Source organism: Mustela putorius, unplaced genomic scaffold, assembly GCF_011764305.1.
Source record: "Mustela putorius furo isolate JIRA1106 unplaced genomic scaffold, ASM1176430v1.1 tig00000193_pilon_pilon_pilon, whole genome shotgun sequence".
NCBI lineage: Eukaryota > Metazoa > Chordata > Mammalia > Carnivora > Mustelidae > Mustela > Mustela putorius.
The window spans coordinates 1,230,140-1,254,566 of record NW_025421309.1 but is presented as its reverse complement, the minus strand read 5'-3'; the positions used below and the strand labels follow the sequence as shown (position 1 = coordinate 1,254,566).

The following is a 24,427-nucleotide window of genomic DNA, read 5'->3' as shown; positions in this document are numbered from 1 at the left end:
TACACAAGTATACAGAGTATCTGATAATTCTTCCTCTTCTCCATTGCCCCTACTTCCATTCCACTCCCCCAAAGCCATACCAACCAGGAGTTTGCTTTGCAAACTTCCAGGCCTTTCTCTATATAAATAAATAAATTTAAGCAGCAGATCTTTCCTTTTTATTCCCTTCCCTTTCCTTTTCTCTCCTTCCTTTCATCTCTCCCTCCTGCCTCCCTCCGCTCTTTCCTTCCTCCTTCCTTCCCTCTTCCTCCCTCCCTCCCTCCCTCCTTCCCTTCTTTCCCTCTTTTTTTCCTTCCTCCCTAGTCCCTCCCTCCCTTCCTTTCCTCCTTCCTAACAGGTGCAGCACACTGTTCATGTTCTACCCATACAAATGCTCCAATTCTTGCCACTTGCATGCATGCCTGTCCAGTTTCCAATTGTCAGTACCTGCAACTCTCCTCTGAATGCATTCTCTGGTTATTAAAGGTTACTCTGCCATCCTCTGTGGCAGACCAGGGAATGCCAAGGAATTTAAACTTCCCAGGAGCAGTTCTCAACAAATGACATTTCCAGGACAATCTAGAGATGCGAACTACAGTATCTCCCAGATTAAACTACTTGCACTAGCCTCTCTGTGTCAGGATCTGCTTTCAATAAGGCCGTTTAGAGATCTTTCCATATTAATATATGTAGACCAGCGGCATTATTTTAAAACTCCTGCCACCCGGTTGATTAATACTTAGATTGTTTTCAATTTCTTATTTTTGCCACCTCTGCCACAAGAAACCTTTCCTTGTTGTTGCTGTTGTGCCCCCCACTTGGCCATTATTTATAGCAGTTCATTATGAAAACGAGCTGTTTGATCTTCATCCAAAGTATGGTGATTATGACAATCACACTGAAGAATAAAAGAATCAGCACTGAAAGTAGCAATGCCAGGAAGCCGTTGATACTGGCATCAATAAATTCCCTCTGAAGATAATCACATTTACAGCACTTGGCAATTAGAGATTTGCCATCTGGATCACATGCTTGGAAAAAAGTGACCTGCGATCTCCATTTGGCATTTCTGCTTGGTCTGGAGGGGAAAGAGCAGTGCCAAGGGCGGCAAGATCTACCTAGACGCCAATCAGGAGAATCTTCGGAGGAGGTTTCAAGGTGGAACAGGTGGGCAGCTACCTGGAGTCTTAGTCTTGAAGTGTGGCTAGCACACAGGCAGGGTGCCAGTTAAGGTGGGGTTCCAGCTCATCACTTAGCCAGGGGGCATTTTTGCTGAAATACTCAGTACACTCTATCCGGAACAATAAACAAAATGCCTTGGTGCCACCATGTCTCTTTACACGTATTTTGTGTATATTTTGCAACTAGAGGCAATGATCATTTTTTGATGCTCATCTGCATTTTCTATATTTTCTTTCTTTTTTATAAAAGTATTTTATTTATTTATCTGACACACGGAGAGAGAGATCACAAGTAGGCAGAGAGACAGGCAGAGAGAGGAGGAAGCAGGTTCCCTGCTGAGCAGAGAGCCCAATGAGGGGCTCAATCCCAGGACCCAGATCATGATCTGAGCTGAAGGCAGAGGTTTCACCCACTGAGCCACCCAGGCACCCCTCTATATTTTCTAAAACAAAAATGTATTACTAATAATGATAAAAATTAAATTACTTCTATTTTTTTTGCTCGAGTTAAAGTCTCTTCCCTCTTGATGCTCCTTCATAGACAGAAAAAGTAATTACTTGGCATCCTAAACACACTCCTCTTTCCTGTCTTAATTAAAGGGAATGGAAACCACTCAGAACCTCCAGTTTTACATCCCCAGAATCATCTTCCAATCAGTACCAGGGACCCAGTGGACATTACCGATTTACCAGGACTTTCTGACTACATAAGCTCAGAATCTTTTCATGACATCTGTTCAAATGTAAGAGCTTTGGCATTAGATGGGTGTGGATTTGAATCTGGTTTCTCCACGTGGTAGGTGGTTTGCACCAGATGCCCCACTATTTTCCCTCCCTGTGTCTTGCTTCCTTGCAGGTCACTCCATACAAAGTCTATGTCCGTATCCCTTGAATCTGGGCCTTGCGACTTGTCCTTGTTCAACAGAATGTTACAGACATGATATCGTGCCCGTTCCAAGCTTGGGTCTCAATATGTTCTTGGCTTTTGCTTGCTCACTTGGACTCTCTGCCCAGGTGACCAGGTGCCTGGGCTAGCCAGCTGGAGTTTGAAAGGCTTATGGAGCATAGATGAGTCAGCTGTGGCCATGCTAGCCCAGCCAGCCCCCATCCAATTTGCCAGTTGACTGGAGACACACAAGCAAGCCCTGCTGAGCCCAGAATAACCAAACTACCCAACTGCAGAACCAGGAGTTCAATAAATTGTTGTTAAGCCATAAATGCCAGGATGGTTTATTACAAAGCAAGAGGTAATTCCATGCTCCATTTTATAACCATCTGGCCTTAAGCAAGCCATTTAATGATTGTTGAGCCTCAGTTTTATCTTCTGTAAACTGGGGATGATAGGGTTGTCAGTGAACAAGATGAGGTAGTGGGAAGAGAGCACTTAGCATAGTGCCTGCCACTTGGTAAGCACTCAATGGACATGATCATCATCACTATTAATGTTACAGTGGTGGGGCGCCTGGGTGGCTCAGTGGATTAAGCTGCTGCCTTCAGCTCAGGTCATGATCTCAGTGTCCTGGGATCGAGCCCCACATTGGGCTCTTTGCTCGGCGGGGAGCCTGCTTCTCTCTCTCTCTCTGCCTGCCTCTCTGCCTACTTGTGATCTCTCTCTCTGTCAAATAAATAAATAAAATCTTTTAAAAAAAATGTTACAGTGGTTATCACCAAGGACCAATATTCCCACTTCAGGGGAAGAAATAAAGGAAAGAAGAAAAAGAGGAATGGGGCATCTGACTGGCTCAGTCAGTAGAGTACATGACTCCTGATCTTGGGGTTGTGAGTTCAAGCCCCATATTGGGTGTAGAGATGACTTAAAGGAAAATCTTTTAAAAAATTACAAAAAGAGGGATAGAAGGAAGCACATAGAAAAGCACAGATCAGGGCTGAGGGATGGGCTCTTTATTAATAATATAGTTTATAGACAAGATGATGTGCATTAACTAAACTTATTGAGCTGATCATTTTGCAAGATAGGTAAGTCATTATGCTCTATACCTTGAATTCTGGATGTCAGTTACACATGGATAAAACTGAAATAAAGACAGTTTTTAATTTAATTTTAACAATTTTCAATTTTAAGTAATATAATTTGTATTTATACTAAAAATTCATTATAAGAACTTCTTGCTTGTTTCACTTTAAAAAATTACACAGCAAAGTCTTACTCATTTGGTTTTTTGAGGTGGTGCAAAGCCTAAATGAATGGAAACTCTTGGTTGCATTTAATTACATAAAAATATCTTCAACTAAAAAAAAAATCTTCAACTCAATGTTTCCAAATAATGAACTTAAGGGAGCCATTTTTATAACTAGTTAAGAACATTGCATAATTAAACCATGATTATTTTTACATAAATGGCTGGAGTGGAAGTTCTGGGAAGCCAATGGCTCTCTTGGGTGGCTAAATATTTCTTCTGTAATTTTGTTTGTTTTTACTTGCTCTCTTCATGGACAAAAGAGCTATAGAGTGGAGTATTCAAGAGAAAATATTTGTAGGGTCAAATGATGTTTGAAACTTAGCTCTGTCCTTTGTTAGCTGTGCAGACTTGGGCATGTTACATAATCTTCAAAACCCCAGTTTTCTTATCTGTAAAATGGGGGTGATAAAACCTGTGCTTTGAGGTTTGGAGAGTTTTAAAATGGTCATGTGGACAATAGTTATATAAACAAGAAGAAGGGCTGGGCTAGGGTTAAGTAAAGGAACAGCTAAGGGGGGAGGCACGGTGTTTGGGAGGTGGGGGTAGGGAGCAGGCAGGTAAGCTGAGGACCCTCATGACAGATGAGTAAGGGGCAAAGGCCCTCCCAGCTGCTCTGTGTTCTTAATTTTATTCCCCTGGTGTCCTGTCCTCTCTCCCCGATGATCTCTCCCGTTTGCAGGTTTAGAAGGTGGGTGTTCTCTCTTCCGGTTACTCTGCCTTTGGAATCCCATCTGCCTACAATCTTCCAGAGGCTCCTCAAAATTTCTGGTTGGCCGATGGTGCCATTTTCTTGTTTCCCAGCACTGTCATAGATCTATTCTAATTCTTAGACCTTTGATGACATTTTCAGACAATGTGGAGAAGAAGAAATGGAAAGTAGCTCTTCTCATTCCCCCCATTTCAGACAAGAATCGCTGGACATTCTGGATTTGTAGTTAGTTCCTTTCTCTTCCCTCTTGTGGGAGGAAAATCCAGGTAGCTCTTTGGAGGCTGGTTCTGCTGTCATTTCCCTGGGAAAGGAATTTAATGGGTACTTCTGTGAGTGCCTTCCTTCCAGCCCCTAGAGGAAAACTGTTCTCTAGTCAATGAGTGGCTCATGAATGGGACAGTGGCTGTGTCCGCAGGAATTCCTGGAGTTGGTCCAGATGTGGAGGACATTGGCCCCAAGCTCCTGCCAGCCCAGATTTATGGGCTTGGCTTAATGGCTTCTGTCTCAAGCTCCAGTGGTTTTTAAGCCCATCCTAGGTCCAGGAGTGTATGTCAGATGTTTACTCCATAGAGCCCTGGAGGGATCGATAATGAATAGGGAAGGAAGGACTGGGGAGAACTGAGAGCTACTTAGTGCCCTTCCAGCCTCTAAGTGGCAGAAAGAGTCTGGGGATTTGTTGTGTTCACTCCATGTGGTTACATCTCCCATTCCCATTTACTCTTTCCATAATTACCCACGGAGTCCAACATCCATCACACTGACACCTGAGTTTCAAGGCCTTTGGCAGACCCGACACGTGCTAACGCTCCCTGAGCACTCTGCCGGGCACTGTTGTGGACACTTCACATGTGTTGCCATGTAATATCCTAAGTGACCCCATGACGTAGGTATGCTATTATCTCCATTTTAGAGATGAAGAAACTGAGGCACAGAAAGGTTTAGGGACTTGCCTAAGGGCATACAGCTGTTACATGACAGAGTCAGGATTTGAATCTGGTGGTCATGACCAAGTCACATTACTTCAGTGTTAGCCTTACCCTTCTGGATGCCCTTTCCTGGTCTTCCCCACCCATGACACTCAACAGGCTCAAGAAGCCAGCCAGTGAACTCTTAACCCTCGAGAGGCAATTGGGCCAGATTCTCATGCACCAAAGCCCATCTTCCACCAGCAGAGGCCAATGCAGACCCCCCAGGATGGAGCCATCCCATGTCACGTGGTGGCGAATTATTTATACTGAACATCCTTCCATTGTGGAAGGAACAGTGACTCATCTTGAAGGAACTGGCACATATCCTGGGTATCGGTTTGCCTTTCCTGCCCCTGGGGCTTCACCCAGCACCACTATCTGAGGGTTTTTCGATGTTTGACTCACTGACACAGAATCCACATTTCAGTGCTTGGGACCAAGGGAGCTGATACATAACAAAGGAGATGCAGCAGTGGGTATAGGACCATGGAATCCACTGGTCCTATCATATCTTATGGTACCTTGCAGCTGCTGGCCAGACAGGGGAATGGAACAGACTCTTGGAGGTGGCACTGAGGCATCAGCTTGGAGATGATGCTGTGTGAGGATGGGATACTGTCTTGCAGGACATAACACACCCTTAAATCAATGCCTATCATATTGTGCAATGTAGAAGGAATACATCGTTCAGAAGTCAAAGGGTTGAAGGAGGAATTTGTACTTCTACCACCTGTGGGCTTAGAGGTCCTGGTTTCCAGAGAGGGCATGCTTCCCTCAGGGCATGCTTCCCTTGCAAGAATCCCATTAGATGGGGCGCTTGGGTGGCTCAGTGGGTTAAAGCCTCTGCCTTCAGCTCAAGTCATGATCCCAGGTTCCTGGGATTGAGTCCCACATCGGGCTCTCTGCTCAGCAGGGAGTCTGCTTCCTCCTCTCTCTCTGCCTGTCTCTCTGCCTACTTGTGATTTCTGTCAGTCAAATAAATAAATAAAATCTAAAAAAAAAAAATCCCATTAGACTTTAGGCAAAGTTTCCCACTTAGTAACTTTGGGTTCTTCTCAAGAAAGAGAGTCAGCATTCGGTCTGAAGAGTTGACCTTGAGAATCAGGAAGCGGTGGGGCTGCTGTCATCTAATGGGACACCCAGGTGATGCAATGGACATCTTTCGGCAACCCCCTGCCCAATTTTGGTGTTAAAATGGACAAGCAGCAGCTACAGCCTGGGAAGGACACAGTGACTCAGGCATGGGGTCTGGATCATCCCACCAGGTAAACCATGTTGACTGCATAAGTGCTGGCCAGAGGTGATGGGAACATAGAATGAGTAGCAAGGGTGGAAGATACTGGGCCTCAGGGGTAGCCTGGAGGCCAGCAGCAATAACAGGGACTTTAGTTTATTCCACTAGCCACCCTCTTCTAAATCTTTTTAGGGAAAAGATCAAGGGGAATCCTGGAGAAACTGTTCCCAGATGGGATGAAGAAAGGGAATCCAAGAGGTGCAGAGGGTAGACTGTGGAGGGTCCTGTGATATACCACCTGGACTCACCCTTGAGGACTGAAGCACACAGTCCCTCCGGAATGACGAGGAATGTTACCTGCTAAGAGCTCAGAATTGAGTTCCTGGCCTTGACCAAAAGCAGCTGCCTTGCCCAAGGTCATGCTCGCTCCTTAAGGGCAGCCCATGTCCAATGGGGTTGATGTGAAGGTACAAAAGTCCAGCCCCCATGGCTCATTTTGGAACAACTCTAAAAAGGCATCCTAGCTCTGGAACTCCTACAGAATCAGCTGTGCTCAACACCTTCCTCTGCCCATTCCAGCTTTACTCACTCCCTTGCCAGTGCTGATCTCGATAACCACTTGCACACTCATCTCCAACCCACATTCTGTTTTGCAAGGTCCCCACCTATAACAGGACCATGTCGGTCTTGCTCACTGCTTGCTATATCCCCAGCATGAAGTACTAGGCCAGTGCCATAGTAGGCACTCAAGAAATATTGGCTGAATAAATGAATAAACTAGTCCTTATGGGAAATTTCTCTAAATTATTGCAAGAGGAAGTATTATTCCTTACCTTCAATCCATCCTACCCACCATTGCTGGATGACTACTTCTAAAGTACTTCCCTTGCTCAAGAACTCTCAGTGGCTCCTCAGTGCCTGTGGGCAATCCCTTGGGCCTGACATTCTAGGAAGCTTGCCCTGGTCTACCTATCCAACCTCAGCTTTCAGTTCTCACATATCTCACCCCAACAAACTAACCAGAATGGACACTTAGCCTTCCTTGGACTCAGCTATGGATCCCTCTTTTCATTCAGATCACTTCCTATGAAATATCCTATATCATTCCCAATGCCTTTGACTCTTTCCCAATCCTTAATAGAAAGGCAGTACAATGCAATGGTTAGAGCCTAGGCTCTGGAGTTAGAGGGTCTGAGTTAAGATTCTGACTCTGCCTCTTCCTGGCTGTGTCACCTGGGCCAAGTCACTTTACCTTTCTGTGCTTCAGTTTCTGTATCTGTGAAATGGGATGAACAATAGAATTTACCTAGGAAATTTTGGGGGGGGGGGTTAAAGGAAATAGTCTGGTAAACTGCTTAGAAAAGTACCTGCTTCTTAGTAAACACCAAATGTTGGCTATCATCATCCTCTAGGTTGGGGTCAATGCACCTTTTCTACAAGGGGCTGGATAGTAAATATTGTTGAGACTATTCAACTCTGTTTCTGTACATGATAATGAGCATAGTTCACATGATAATGAAGGATGTGGTTATTCCAATAAAACTTTATAAAATGACTCAGCAGGTTGGATACAGCCCACATGACAATGTCTGCCCATCTCCCAGGACAGGGTAACTTCTTCCTGCAACAGTGACTTCTCTCAGTACCTTAAGAACAGCACCAACAAACTAACACTCAGTTTGCATATGGTTTGGCCCACCCCACCTTGAGCTTAGATTAAAGTGGGGGGAAGGCGTCTTGTGCCCCTCATGATGGTTAAGAGCGTGGATGCTGTAGGAAGATAGACTAGGGTTCTTAGTTCCACTACGCACCCCACTGCGTCTTGGCTTCAACTATAAAATGGAGATGGCAATCACTTGATAAACATGTACCTCCCAGAGCTGCTGCGATGTGTCCCAGAGAAATGCCTAGTCAATGCAAATCTATCATTTTTATGATTATTTCACATTTATGACCTTCCAGCTATTACAATGCATTTTTTTAAAGATTTTGTGTGTGTGTGTGTGTGTGTGTGTGTGTGTGTGTATTTAAAGATTTATGTAGTTATTTGAGGGGGGATGGAGAGAGAGAGCAGGAGCAGGAGGAACAGAATGAGAAAGAATCCCAAACAGAATCTATACCAAATGTGGAGCCCAATACAGGGCTCTATTCTAGGCCCCTGAGATCACAACCCTAGCCAAAACCAAGAGTCAGATGCCTAACAGACTGAGCCACCCAGGTGCCTCTTAGGATTTTATGTTTAAGTAATCTCTACACCCAACATGGGGCTCAAACTTACAACACCGAGATGGAGAGTCCCACGCTCCACTGACTGAGCCAGCCACATGCCCCTACTGTGTGGCTTTTGCATCGTCAATCATTACAATACTGATAATGGTACTCCTCTCTGGCTACCTCCTTGACCCCAGAAGTCCTAGTGCACCATCTCCACATCTGGCCCAAGGTCATGAACATAGCTGACTGGCTGTCTTGCTAGATGGCCAGAGCTGGGTGTTTACTTACGACTGGGGGACCCCGCCGATCCCGAAGCCCACCAGGCCTCGGAGCACCAGGATCCAGCTGTACACAGGCGCGAAAGCACTGAGGATGCCGTAGTAGAGAGTCCAGAGCACGCTGATCTTCAGCCCCTGCAGAGGAGGAAGATACCGAGTCACAGGTCTTCTCAGCACCTCCAGACCACATGGCCCTAAACCTGTTGAAAGCCATCAATGGGGTCATGCTCAACAGCGGTCCACACTGCCAAGGGAATACCAGGGATTCTCTATGTGATGGTATCAACCCCTGGGGCTGGTGATGTGGGAGAATTATGGGACAATCTTGGTCATCCCCACTGACCGGCATTTAGTACCTAGGACCCTGAGATGTTAGTTGCCTGGCAGGGCACGAGACTCAACAAAGACTTGTCTTGCATCCTGTACCATCTCAAATGGAATGTTCTACTTGACTGTCATGCAGGTGAAAACCAGGATTATTTGCACCTTGACTTTCACTCTGTTTTATATAGAAATAAGATTTGGGGGGAGGGACATAGTTTGAATATACACTTAATTTTGTAGGGGTACAACTTGTAGGTAAATCAAAGGAAGTCTGTTGTGGTGGTTTTATCTGGAACTTCACAAAATTTTTCATTATTCCAGAAATCCATACTGTGAAATTCAACACTACATGTGGTATTTGAGTCACGGAGTATCTGTACACAGTCACTGGGTTTCCATGTGTTATCTATGAACAGACTGAACTAATCCTATTTCAAAATGTCAAATATAAAGAAAAAAAATCAATAAAATTCAGTTAAATACAAGCTTATTTATAATCAGGGACAAACATTAACCACTTCCTTTGATTATCTAGGCAATTGTGCATGCCTATTTGCATATTGAAAATAACCCTTATTTAATTAATTGACTCCTTCAAAAAAATCACCCATCATATCATACGTGGGGCATTCTACCTGATTTATTTTATTATTATTATTTTTTATACCTGGATTCTTTTGGAGATTATGTGAGTGGCTACTTCAGTTTAGTTTTGAAATTACTCCTGGATAATTAAGGGGCATTATTAAGAGTTTTCATTACAATATCTAAGTAAAAGGAACATTGCATTTGATGGGTTGAGAACCACCGGGGACACAATGCTGTAAGACAAAACACACATATTCCTGCAGTGTTCATCTAGAGACTGAGAAAAAATTAAGGATGAATGCAATTTAAAATGTAAATTTTGTATCAAAGCCAACACCAAACATATTATGGAGTAGAGACCAACTTTCATGGATTTTAGACCAGCAACATGGTGTCTGGGCAGATCTCTATCTGCAATAATTCTCCCAGATCCAACCTTGAGTTCACTCTCCTGTCCCCCTGGGGACAATTCAGAAGGAAAATGTGAAGCGCCCTGATTTTAGCTTTAAAATTAAAATGAACTGGGGCACCTGGCTGGCTCAGTTGGAAGAGCATGCAACTCTTCATCTCAGGGTTATGAGTTCAAGCCCCATGCTGGGTGTAGAGATTACTTAAGAAAGCTTTTTAAAAAATTAAAATGAATTCAAAGGGACTAGAGAGGAAATATGGAGGTCCCCAGCCTTCTGGAAAGTGTTTTTTAAGTGGGAGAGGGAATATTTTAAATAACTTGCATTAGCTTGCAAGAAAGTGATTTCTTTTTTATTTCAATCATTATTCTAATTATCTCCAAGAAAGTATCCATGTGGAGCTAGTCTGTCTTTAACACCTTTTTAAACACCCACTGATCTCTCTTTTAAACAAACAGGGCAGGGGAGCAACCGTGACCAACTAGAATTAGCAACATTGTCTTATTTTCATTGTATTTATTTTTGCAAATATTTTCTAATTAGGGCAATTGCTACTGATTTCCTATTTAAGGCTCTATAAAGTTTCCTTTTTCAAAAACAAGCATTTAAGGTCTCTCTCTCTCTCTCTCTTTTTTTTAAAGATTCAATTTATTTATTTCAGAGAGAGGGCATGGGGGAAGGGGCAGAGGGAGAGGAAGAGAGAGGATCTCAAGCAGACTCCACTTGTCAGTCGTGGGACTTGATCTCAGGACTCTGAGATCATGACCTGAACTGAAATCAAGAGTTGGTCACTCAACCAACTGAGCCCCCCGCAGGTGCTCTGTTGTTGTTGTTGTTTTTTAATGAAATGGGTATAAAGATAGATATTAATTATATAACAAAACAGGTAGGATAGGAATTATTAAAGGCTAGGGAGCTCTGGATCTATTGCAACAATAATAAAGCAACATTTCTGCAACCCTAAAACACATAACTATGAAATTAGTAACTTGCCACCCACACATATACTTATTTCTCTTCTTTTGGCTTAAGCTAACTTAGAGGGGTTTGCTTCCTTGGAACCCAAGGAGCCTTGAATCAGAAATCGGATATCATTGGGGTGGCACCTGGGGGGCTCAGTCAGTTAAGCGTCTGCCTTTGGCTCCCATCATGATCCTGGCGTCCCAGTATGGAGCCCCAGGTCAGGCTCTCTGCTCAGTGAAGAGTCTGCTTCTCTCTCTGCCCCTCCCCCTGCTCCTTCTCTCACTCACTCATCTCTCTTTCAAATAAATAAACACAATCTTAAAAAAAAAAAAAAAGACATCATTAGCAGTAGAGAAAATGAAGAGAGGGAAAACAGAGCAGGAGAGGAGAGGCTAGAGAAGAGGGCCTCCAGACCGGTGCCTGAGAGCTAAGCCTCCCTCCAGGGACTGCCTGGGAGCTGCGGTATCCCATTGGGGTTCTCACACCAGGCAGCACAGACCTGCTTGTCGCCTGTTCTGTAGGGTCAGTGCAGGCTGCAGCTGGCTTGGCATTTGTCTGCTGATGCTGGGGCTTTCCAGTTGGCCAGGGAATGTGGACTCAGCAACCATTGGTGAGTATCATCATGGCTACTGCAAAGGCATGGGTACTACAGCAAACCCCATCCAAGCACTGCTTGGGACCCTGCAGAAATGTCTCCTGGGCTTTTGAGCTTTTCATTAACCACACTTGTCATTCTGCCTAACATCAGTCCTACCTTTCAGACTGTTGGTCCCTTCTCCCTCCTACCTTCTCTTCCTTTCTCCTTTTCTTCCTTCCATATTCATTTACGAGCATTCCCTGTATGCCAGGCTCTAGACATTGTACACTCATTAAAAATTGCTCACTCCATTATTCACTTAATAGTAAACATATATCAAGTCCCTGCTGTATGTCAGACACTGGAAATAAAATCATGTATTACTCATTCATTCAATACGCATGTATCAGACACCTGCTTAAACAAATGATATGCATCACTCATTCAATCATTTGTTCAATATGCATGTATTGAGCCTGGCAGTCAAGATGCTATCATTCATTCATTCGTCCCTTGGCCATGCATACATTGAGTGCCTGCTGTTTGCTAAACACTGCACTTTGTCTTGGACTATAGCAGGGAAGATGACAGCCATAGTCTCTGACTTCAGGGACCTTTCATTCCTGTTTTATAAATCACTGCCCCATCATTATACTGGGTCCTCACAGCCTCCTGTGGAAAGAAGCTTCTATTTCCACTCCTACTTCACAAATCAGCACAGTGAGGGTCAAAATAGTTGAGTGATTTGTCCAGGATCAGCAGAGTCAAACCGGAAGTCAGAACTTCCAACCCTGAATGCTGTACTCTGAATGAGCCACTCCCTTCCTCCTGGGGCTTTGATGGCTCCAGTTGCCTCTGACAGAGAACATACATGACAGTGTCGTGCAGCAAGGACAGGTGGGTACAGGTGACTGCAAGAGAACTCGGCCTGTCTTGTCAGTCTCTACTCAGCTCTAGCCAAAAGTTGCCATCACAGAATGTGGACCCTGGGTTGCCAGATAGCCGAATTAAAAAAAAAAAAGCCACAAATGTTTATTTTTATGCAAAATACATTTCTGAAGCAGAGGCAGTTGATTCAAAATCCTGTACAGCATAGCATGGGTTAAATAAAACACATCTGTAGACCATGTTCAGTTCATGGCTCACTGGTTCACAACCTGTAGCCTGGAAGGACTTCAAGTTTCTGCTCCAAGAAGCTGAGGGTCTTGCCACCTCTTGGGCACCAGGTATGCAGCCTTGAAAAGGAGCTGATGATGTCATCATCATAAGCATCGCTCAGTTCTGGAAGGCTGAAGACTCATGCCTGGTGTCCTCCAGGAATGCCCAGGGCAAGGAAAACAGTCATGGGACAAGGAGGTCTGGGGATCTTCAAAATATTGAGAGGAAAGGCTGTTGCCTGCCAGCCACCTCCTTTTCCCTCGCCAAAGGTAACAGGGACCTATAGCCTTTGGACTAGCTAGTGACCTGATCATATTCTGAAATGTTTCTTCTTTGAGTCGCAGCCAATAATAGTTACCATTGATCACGGGCTAACCACGCATCAGTAAATACTGTTCTAAGCACGTTACCTCCATTTCTCATATAACCCTCCCTGCAACCCCCTGAACTATTATTGCTCTCGTCAACCCAGTTTTACACATGGAGAAACTGAGGCTCAGAGCAGTGAAACAACTTGCTTAAGTTTCCCTCACTCGACAGAGGGGATGGAGAATTTTCATCCCAGCAAGGCCACACACCCACAGCTGCCCTTCCTTTGTGAGGTTGCCATAAGCCTTCAGCTGCAGAAACTTCTGTAGGAATCAAAGTGGCCCACAGCGTTCTAACCTCTTAGGTGAGTCCCTTGCAAAGTCATGCAGCGGACACCCTCCCAGAAGCCTCCCAGCTGGGCGGAGGTAGATCAAGGAGCTAGGAGGAGATTCTTGGCACTTGCTAAAGCTCGCCAGCTGCCCAGCTCACCCTCTGTTTCTGGAGGAGTTCTACAGAAGCCATATAATTAGAACCTGATCCATCCTCCCTGCGGTCGGGCCAGAATTCCATGCACGGAGGAGGGGCCCTGCAGTCTGGGGGCGCTTTCTCCTCTCTCCCGTCGGGAGAGCTAGAGGACCACTCCAGAGGCATCCTCTCAGGCTTCCTCTGTTGGGAATGGATGAATGTCGAACTGCTCAGCTGAGTTCGGGGGGGACATTCAGTTATGTCTCTCAACAGCAAGAGGTGCACACCTGCATTTCAACACTGGCATTTCCAATTATTGTCATGAGCTTGGTCAATGATAGAAACAATAATGGGCATTTATGAATCACTTCCTCTGGGCCAAGAGCTTTCTGTGCCAAGGCCCATTGACTCCAGAATACCCCTGTGGAAGGGAGAATATTATTATCCTACTAACAGATGAGGGAACTGAGGGACAGGGAGGTGGAGTAACTTGTTCAGGGTCATGCAGCCTGTCTGCAGAGGAACCTTAACAGTCTGACCCCAGAGCTCCTGCTTTCACAGGGATGGCATGTTAGTATTTGTCCTGATGAGCACCGGGAGGTAAATAGGAAATCAGGGTAGAGTGGTCCCAGGTGACACAATCAGATGCTACAGAATAAACTCTCCACTATAGTGCAAATTGGCATCACCTGTGCCTTCACTCTGCAGCCTGGTTTCTCAACCCTGGTGCCCTTCACAGTTTGGACAGTCCTGTGGACTTTTTGGAAATCGAGCAGAATCTGACTCACTAGATGCCAGGAGCATGCCTCCCCTCCATTGTGACAACCAAAAAACATCTCCAGACATTGCTGAGTGTTCCCTTGGAGGAATGGGGAGACAAAAATCTGCCCACTCCCTCCTCCGGTGAGAACTACTGTTCTAGAAGTTGCCAAAATGTGTTCAGAACTCACAAAATTCAGTAAATGGCGTTACTGAAAACCCGTCTAGGAATCTTTTTAAAATCTGAGCTATAGTTTTCTCCTCCTTCTCATAAAACGAAGACATCTACATTCTATAGGGCTCCCTCCTGGGAACAGGGTAGGCATGCATGACTGACCTTAGTGGCAGAATGAGCACACTCTTCTGAGGGATGCCAGAATCATAAGCTAGCAACCTTTTGGGGCTTCTCGGCAAACAGAAAACACTCAGCAGTAAAGTCCCTTGCTGGTCTGGAGAGGATGAGAGAGCAGCAGAAAGTGGCAACAAGGAGGTCTGATTTTCATCTATTGAGCTCAGCCACTCGAGAGGTAGTTATGGAGTGTCTGCTATAAGGCAGGTCCTCTTCCAGGAGCCCAGGGCCACTTCAGGGAGCAAAACAGGCACAGCCACCTTCCCTATAGGGTTTACGGCACTCACCTGGCCGCCCTCCTGCCCCTGGCAGACATCACTGATCGATCACGGCACCATCCCACTGAGCCTTCCCACTCCTCCAATCCATGTGTCTGGCATCCCCTATGGAATGATTAGAACGGACACAATGGAGGACAAACCCATTTGCCCTTTAGTTTCGGGAACTCAATAAATGGTAGCTGTTACTATCACTATTACTAATCCAATCTCCCCCGACATAACTGAGGCCCCAAGAGGGGAGAGTGACTTGCTTTACTCTCCCAGTGGCAGACCCAGGCTCCAAATGCAGGTGTTTTCACTGAATCCCCCCTGTATTCTTCATGGCTTCGTGATTCGGCAATGGGGTAAGAGGATTTGGGGCACAGTAAAGTTCCTTGTTACGGACTCCTGAATATTTTGTGTGTGCAGATGGATGTTTGCCTCAAGAATAAGTAAATAAAAATTGTTTTTAGCCAGAGACGGAGGGACAAGTCGTCCACCCCGTGCCCAGTCTGAACAGGAAGAGACCACGTGAAGACTTCAGAAGAGCTTTCTCCTTCGATTATTTTAAAACTGCGAAGGCTAATGTTAGTTCCAGCCTCAGTCACATATTTATAGTTTTCAATGCTCAAGCCACCCAAGAATCGCTCTGCTTCATTTTAAGAGGGGTTTTCCCTCCCTCCCTCCCTTCTTTCCTTCTTTCCTTCCTTTCTGTCTTCTGCCTTTCCTGCTCTCCTCCCTCCCTCCCTCCAGCCTTGGCTCTGCTCTATCTTCCAACCAGAAAGTGGCTGAAGCAATGACTTACACCCTCCAGAAAAAGGAAGTGGGTAGGAAGAGATGTATGGGCAGAGTTTAGAGAACTGTGGCCTGAAAACCAGAGTCATCCAGGTTCTAGTCTCCTTGGGAGGCCTGGAGAGGTCTTCCCAACTGACCTCCCCAGCCTCTAAAACCAACTGAGAGCCCCTGTGCTACAATGGCTGTAGCTGGTTTCCCAGCCTGGTCACCTCTGATCCTGGCCCCAGGTACTTCTTGGTGGTTGTATAAGACAACGCCGCCCAGGTGCCTGCTGGCCCATGTGTTTCCTGTCCAGCCACAGAGGGAGGGGCTGCAGCAGGACTGCACTGTTCAACTATCCATCCATCCATCCATCCATTGAACCAACATACATTGGTTGAGCATCTATGGATTCAAGCCAGTAGCATCATGGTTAAGGCAAGAGTTTAGACTTAGAAGGAGTGAGACCTGGCTCTGTGACATAAAAACCGTGTGACTTGGGCAAGGTGCCCACACCCCGTGCCTCAGTTTCCCCTTCTGTAGAACCAGATTGACAACAGTACCGTGGTTTGGGTGAGCTAATGCATGTATCATGCTTGGTACAGGGCCTGCCATACAAGGCACTGTGTTATTATCAGTCCATGGCATGCTGGTTACAGTGGGCCCCACCTGTTACCCCTCAGCATCCATACCTCCTTTCTTCCTTCCTAACAAAATTCCAAGTTTGTTTAGATCTCTACACTAGACTAAGTCAGTTCTCAAAGTATGGCCCCAGACCAACAGCATCAGCATTCCCTAGGAACTTGTCAGAAATGCTATCATCGCAATGCCAGCTCACATGTGTCCTGTGTCTAAGCTGTGCCTCACATTGTGCAAAGCTGTTCACACCTAGGCTCTCAGTGAACCCTCCACTGTAGACTCTCTTATTTTTTTCTTTATACAGAAGAGGAAACTGACGCTCAGAGAGGTCAATTCACTTGTCCGAGGTCACACAGCCAGAGGTGGCAGGGTCACAACTGTACCCAGACCCACCTGATTCCAGAGCCCCAGCATGTAAACAGCTACACCATCCTGCCTCAGAGAAACTGCAGACAGAGGAGGGGAGTCCAGAAAAGAGAACGATAAAGCAGTCAGGGCATGTGATCACCCAGTATTGCACAATTAGTCCTGAGCAGGGTACTTAACCAAGTAGAGCTTGCCTAGATCTCCAGAGATCTTTTCTCCCATAAGGCCCAAGTTTATAGTTTGGAGGACTGTAGCTTCACCTGCTGAAGCATTCAAAAAACCCAGGGGCAGCCTAGCAAAGCAAGAGCAGCATAAAATACAAAGGGGACCACGAAGTGACAAAGAAAACAATAAGAGCTCAATGTGATGCCAGACCTGTAAGTTTCCTCCTTCTTCCTTCTTTAAAAATCCATTTCATGTCGTCTCTGAGGCTGGGCTTCCCCCAAAGCAGACCCTGACACAAGAATTCTAGTACAAACAGTTTATTTAGGTGGTGATCCCAGGAGGGCTGGGGAAGGCAGACAGGTTCCCACAGTGGGCCCTCCTGACTGCCCCCAGTCTCGTGTAAGGGAATGGTGAGTGCCAAGGGGACCAGGAAGGGCCGATAGAATCTTCTGCATTCTGAAACATACATGCTTGGGCCCCACTAGGCACGTGTGATTTCAAGAGTCCACAGCCTCAGAGCAATGTCTTCTCATTGCATTTTGACAGAGCTAATCGGGGCTCCCAAATGCTAAGCAGCACCATTTTGCCGCATGAAGAGAACCCAGAGGACATGCACTTAGGTGAGGTCACCTTACCGTTTTCCTGCCGTACTGGTCTGAGATGTTTCCCCAGAGCGTGGAGCTGGACATCATGCCCACAAAGACTACCTGTGGATGGAAAGACAGGGTGTGTTAGATAGTGACACGGAGCATCGCACAAAAAAGAACAATGACGTGAAACTGTGCTATCACAGCCCAGGAACACCACAGAGCTGACACTGGCTGGGATCCCATGAAGGTGCAAATGCTGTTCTGTGTGCTTCCTGTTATTGGTTAAGCCTCACAAAGATCCTGTGGGGGTGGGTGATATCATTAAGCCCCCAGGACTGACAAGGAAATGGAGACTCACATAGGGGATGTCCCCTGGCCAGGGTCACGCAGGTGTAAACAGTAAAACCTGGGCTGGAATCAGGCAGGATAACCATAGAACTAGACTCTTGCCAATTTCTCACCATACCGAAGAAAGGTCTTGCCCTGTTGCTAAGACAAGATCAAAGTCAGAGTTTGGAGGGTACGAGAAACAGAAGACAGAAAGGTTGGGATGAGAACCGTAAGTTATTTCTAAGAGAAAAAATACTCACGGTGTGCCCCGCAATTCACTGTTAACTTCTTAATTATAGATCAGAGTCAATGAGGTTTGAATTGTCATACCCATTTTATAGATGGGGAGCCTGAGGCTCAAAGGGTTAAGAAATCTGTTCAGTACCCCAGGGGGGCTGAGGAAGAGCCAGGTCTGAAACCCAGGAAGACTGAGTGGAGCTTTCATCCCTGTGTCCTCTTCTTGTCCTCTCCAAGTGCAGGACAGTGCGCTAAATGTTTTGTACTCACATCCTACCTAATGTTCACGGTGGCCCTATGAGGTAAGTGCCATTATCATCCCCATTTTTCAGATAAGGCAACTGAGGCCCAAAGAGGTGAAGGCACTGCCTGGTGCTGTCTCCCCAAACCACAGGCATGTCGTGGGGCAGCTGGCTGTAAACCGGGGTGACGCAGAGGCAGGTGCTCCAACCAGACATGGCTAATTTTAAAGGAATTAATTTCCAAGTCCTCAACTTCCATATAAACTCTTTCCTGAGGACAAGCTAAAGGTCATGCCTATTTCCTGCCCTCTTCCTTTCTCAATTACCCCCTCCTGCTTCTCAGTGCCTCCACCTCTCAGGGCAATGCTTCGAGGTTAAACCTTCTAGGACACCTCCAAAGGGAGACCAATGACAAGTCACAAATCATTGTGCGAGTCATCATGCTTCCAATTCCTTTTTAGTATTTTTAACTGAATTGAAAGAGAGCTTAATCAAGCTGTCAGCAAATTAGATCCCTAAAAATAATCTTTCATAAGCAGTTGCTGTGTGCTCTTCAGCATGTAACTTGGAAGTTGGTGAAAAAATAAGTGGCACTAGTTTTTTGAGCTATTACAAAACTCCTTCAGTTCCCCCTCATTTTTTACATGAAATGAAGTAAAAATGAAAAATAGGAAGGAATTGATGCTAAGCCCCATCTCACTTTAATAGAAAGTCCTCATCCAAGAATATGGGATGTAATTGGATGCTGCACGCCACTCATTACAAGGTAGATTCCTGATAAAAACTCACTTGTGTTTAACCATTATCTATCAAAGTAATTCTTTCTCATTTTGATCTATTGCATATTACTAAAAACTATCATGATAACTCAATGCAAGAGAAAAACGTCAACACTGGAGAGCCTTATGAGCTCAGAAAATTAAAAGCAATAATTTAAAATTTATGTATTCTGCCCCGGAAAATTCTGACAGGTGATAAATGGCGTGCTTTCGAATAGAGTAAAACATTGCTATGATGAAACACAGAGATATGGAATGGAAATGCCAGTCCAAGAAGAAAACAAGACAAGGCAAAATTTCCAAATACTTCTGAAGACCTTATTCATGTTATTTTAAAATGGGACAGTGGGTATCAGATAAATATTTCAATTCCATTTGGTACATTTTAAAAAGTGACATGAAAGTTTACTCAATTTTTAAAATATGTCAATATGCCAGAAACCTTTGAATCTGCAATGTACAATTTAAAACATTTAACATTGGGGCACCCAGGTGGGTCAGTCAGAGGAGTGTGTGACTCTTGATCTCGGGATTGTGAGTTTGAGCCCCACTTTGGGTGTTGAGAGGACTTAAATAAATAAAAGTTAAAAAAAAATAAAAAAATAAGAAGAAGTAATGTCAAAAAAGTTATAAAAATAAAATAAAGACAGTTAATGTCAATTTTGAATTCTATGAGAGTCCTGGCACATGCATAGTTTTCATAAAATTCTTTTCTAGATAACCTAGAACAAAAATGTTTGAAGGCTGGTGTCTTGGGTGCAGTTTTGTCTTAATCATGTACTAAGGGATATCCCTGCACCCTGGAAGAATTAAGCATTCCCCGTCAGCACGCAGTCCCATTTTCCCTCCCTGGAGGGAGAGATCTAGGCACAGCAGAGCACTACTTTATTCCACAGTCATTACGGTAATCATGCACCGTATTTCTTATGACAATAGTGTTGGTCTCTCTTATCCTCTGTATGTACCTTATAGAGGTAAAGCAACTCCTGCCGTGCTCTAACTTTTCCATAGAAGCTTGGCCATGAAACTTCATAACTTTACCCAGCCCATGAGTCTAAATTTTATGCCATAAGGAAGTAGTCCAGGGCAGTGGCTGGGAATGGGGACTCTGAGTCTTACAGACCTGGATTTCAATTCTGCCTCTGCCTCTTATGGGCTGTGTGAGTTTGGGCAAGTCATCACCCTCTCCGAAAATGGGAGTGATAAGAGCACCTCTTTCACAGGGTTGAGAAGGCTAAAAAGATTTGTATGCCAAACCCTTAGCGCAGAGTCTGGAACATAGTAAGTGCTCAGTAAATGGTTTGTTTGTTACAAATAAAATGGTTCTCAGAGCCAAGAAAGGTTCCACATTGCAAAAACACAGCTTTGGGGGTATCAGTGAGAATCAGGAACACAGAGAGAAGTATCAAGCACACAAGCCTATCCCCTGCTAGGCACTGTATATTTTCATGGCTCATTTGCAGAGAAACAGCCGTCATCACACCCATTTTGCAGGAGATGAAATAGTGCCGTAAAGCACCTTGCTCAAGGTCACACACACATCCAGGTGACTAAACCACAAAAGGCAGCAGTATGTGTTTATAAAACTCGTCCCATGGGGCTGCACAGTTTTACTGATAATAGCAGGCCTGGTTACTGAAGCCCATTTTAGAACAGTTACAGCATCCTGGGAGGAGCTCCTGACTAACAATTACTGTACTCTGCCAGTAGCTAGGCTGTGTGACCTTCGTGAGTGACTTAACCTCTCTGTGCCTCATTTTCCTCATTTAATAATAGTACCTACTTCCTAGGGTTGTAAGGATTAAAGAGCACAAGATATATTATGCATAGATTGCATGCAATATATGTAAAGCCCTTTGCACAGAAAGAGCTCAAGAAATATTAGCTTTTGTACCATTATTATTACCCTCTTCTCCAGCCTGGCCATTCCTCACCCTTTTAGAGGGTTGCCACTGGACTCCCCTAACAAATATTGAGGGTTCTCCGTCACTTTCCATCGAGTCTTCATTCAGGGAGCAGCGCTCCCCACCATTTATTCAACATCTACTATGGGTCAGGAATGGAGTGGTTTCAATCCTCAGATCACACTCGTGCTGGTGTCTCCATTTTGCTGTCAGGTGAGGTTATGAGATTTATGAGCAGGTGGATTCCAACTTCCCAGCAACTGCGCAGAAGGTCTGGGACCCCAGGTTGTGGGGCCCCACGGGGGGGTTGCATGATTTCCAGCGAGGGCTTCATTCTTTCCTGCTGAGCCCTTGGCAGCAGAAAAAGAGGGAGACACCCCCACAGAACGCCCCGGGGGGAGGTCCTGACTGTGTGCGCAAGCCAGGAGAGAGCTGCAGGGCTGCCTACCGAGGTCAACAACGCCACCTGCCAACTGGGGAGTCTCCACTCGCAGTGCAGCTGTGGGGCAAGGATGCTGAGGATCATCATTTCCATGGCATCGGCCATCTGCAGGGAGGAAGCAAACGTTGTAAGGCCAGAGTCTGCCCAGGGCTGGGGCAGGCTGTGACCAAGTCCACAACCCCTGAGAGGGCATACAGAAGCCCCTCTTCTACTGGCTGCTGAGTGCCCTGCTGCACATCGAAACACTGAAAGGTTCGAACAGTATGAGTACCATGCGGGAACGGACAAATAGGCAGTTAATGTTCTGTGTGTGTTTCTGTTTTTCAAACCATAGGGGCAGGGATGCCTGGGTGGCTCAGTGAGTTAAGCATCTGCTTTCAGCTCAGGTCATGATCCCAAGGGTCCTGGGATGGAGCCCTGAGTTGTGCTCCTTGCTCAGCAAGGAGACTTCCCCCAGTTCATGATCACACACACACACACACACACTCTCTCTCTCAAATAAATAAATAAAATAAATAATCTTAAAAAAAATAAAGCCATAGGGGCATTCCCCAAATGAAGTGGGGGAGACATTCTATTTCTAAAATCTGAGAAAAACTTTTTGTAGAGGTAGAGAGAAAATGATCTTTTCTCTTTAACTCAATGGAAGACAAGTTTATCTTTGGTTTATAAACCTCAGGCAGAACTGTCAGTGAATTTAATAAGTACAACCTTTTACTATATTAGCACATACCAGGAAGTCCCAGTAATTATATATCATGGTATCTTTATGAGACGAGACAGAAATGAGAGACCAAAAGTAGACCCGCACGGCCGTGGGAATGTGATGGATAATGCTGGTGGCTTTTTAAATTAAGGAGGTGCTCAGGACGCCTGGGTGGCTCAGTCTGTTGGACGACTGCTTTCAGCTCAGGTCATGATCCTGGAGTCCCCGGATCGAGTCCCGCATTGGGCTCCCAGCTCCATGGGGAGTCTGCTTCCCCCTCTGACCTTCTCCTCGCTCATGCTCTCTCTCACCTCCTCTCTCTCTAATAAATAAGTAAAATTTATTTTATTATATAAAATAATATATATAATATATTTAAATATTATATTATCTATATTATATAATAAATTATATAAAATAAATAAAATTTATTTTAAAAAATTAGGGGGTTGCTCAGTGACGTGGGGAAACTGGAGATCCAGTTGAAAAAAAGTGGGTCATCTGGTCACTATCTTACAGCTTTCATAAAAGTCAGTTTCAGTTGTATTAAAGGTCTAGCTGTGTTCCTTGCTAGAGGTAGATTAGGGGATTTTAACAAGACATCATGAACCTCTTGAGGCAGGAGGCACATTTTTATTGGTGCATGTTTATCAAGGGGGAGCTCCAAAGATGACATCATCATCCTATGGCAGCCCTGAGTCCCAAATGGTTAAGAACCCCTTAATTTAGCCAGAAGCTTCAAATCCACCTTGAGGGCAATCGCCAATTACCCGCAAACTCCCACCAAGGGCAGATCTTCATGGTCGCCAAGGATCATTCAACATAAACTTTTGTTGATTCAAGCAAAGCCTCCATGTGGAGGGAACTATGTCCTTCCTTGTGGCCCCCAGAAGTCATTCAAGCAGCATGAGGTTTCCCGGGGACTGAATATGAGGTCATCGTTCCTGGGAATACTTGCCCAAGCCAAGCCGGTGAGAACAGACAGCTTCCATTGAAATTTTCCAAACCCAATGGCTTCCACCGCATCTTCCACCATGAAAGTATCTGGAAAAGAGAGAGGGAGATCAGAGGAAGGAATGAGGGCATCCCGCAACTCTCTGCATGGGGCGGGGCAGTCTACAGCCAAGCTTAGTAAAGGCAGCACACGCTATTTCTAGAAATGTCATCCTAAAGAAACATTCCCGCAAATGCGAAGAGATGCCTTGCTTACAAAGTCCACGGCAACATTGTTTATAAAAGGGAAAACAGGAAAACCCAGACTGACAACAGGGGTTGGTTAGATAAATTATTATATGTCTCATCATCATATATACACATGTATATATGCACATTACGAAATATGACCTGCCTGTTAAAAGGAATGTGCAGATATAGGAAGATGTACCTAACATATTGTTAATTAATTTTTAAAAACGAAGCAATCTGTGCAGCCTGTATGGTATGACTCTCTTCTCAGAAATGTACACGCCTACGTGTATATGTATGCATATGGATATATGTATGTGCTGATGCATGGAATGTATACCAAACTTCACCTTACGGTTTCATTTTTGTTGTCTTTGGAGAGAGGAAGGGAGAGCTCCTGTGAGATTTCAACTCTCTTCAACAGTGTATTGCTTCCTTAGTTGGGAAAGAAAGAGACTTTTTAAAAGCTAAATGCCCCTGCACTCAGATGGAAAGCTATCCACGTTAAGTCGAAAGGTAACTGGGAAGAGGTAGGCATCATTAAGAACGGTCTTCGTGAGGGGCGCCTGGGTGGCTCAGTGGGTTAAAGCCTCTGCCTTCAGCTCAGGTCATGATCCCAGAGTCCTGGGATTGAGCCCCGCATCAGGCTCTCTGCTCATCAAGGAGCCTGCTTCCTCCTCTCTCTCTCTGCCTGCTTCTCTGCCTACTTGTGATCTCTGTCTGTCAAATAAATGGGTAAAATCTTAAAAAAAAAAACACACAAAACTTGAATCTAAACATTAAAAAAAAAACGGTCTTCTTGATAAAATGAGATGTGTGTGCATGTGCATGCAGGGGAAGTAAGATTGAATGTCCACAAACTGTTAACAAAGTCATCTTTGAGGCTGGCACTCACTTTCCCACTGGGTAACTTTCTCTCATGTTGCAATGCTTTCCAAAGGAACATTTGTTATTTGTGTGTTCAGAAAAAGTAGGATATAATTAATACACGAAGTGTTTTGGGAAAATATGGAAAGACCGAACACAATCTAGTAGGCGGGATGGTGTCCGGCAACAGCGCTGCTGGAAAAAACTGGTGAATTCTGAATGAATTCTGGGGTTTAGTCAACAGCATGGTACCAGTGTTCTTTCCCCCATTTCGACAA

At 45.0% G+C, this 24,427-nt stretch overlaps 1 protein-coding gene across 1 annotated transcript in view; it reads right to left on the bottom strand.

Moving 5' to 3' along the window:
• The window catches only part of LOC101680071 (SV2 related protein), a 73,788-nt gene that overhangs the window by 24,511 nt on the left and 24,850 nt on the right, over positions 1 to 24,427 (bottom strand). Inside the window, exons 3-6 of the mRNA XM_004779097.3 lie at positions 23,056 to 23,141; positions 21,398 to 21,496; positions 17,503 to 17,574; positions 8,775 to 8,899 (exon numbers count right to left, since the gene is read on the bottom strand). Of these exons, the coding sequence (XP_004779154.1) occupies positions 8,775 to 8,899; positions 17,503 to 17,574; positions 21,398 to 21,496; positions 23,056 to 23,141 (382 nt within the window). The remainder of the gene's footprint in view (positions 1 to 8,774; positions 8,900 to 17,502; positions 17,575 to 21,397; positions 21,497 to 23,055; positions 23,142 to 24,427) is intronic.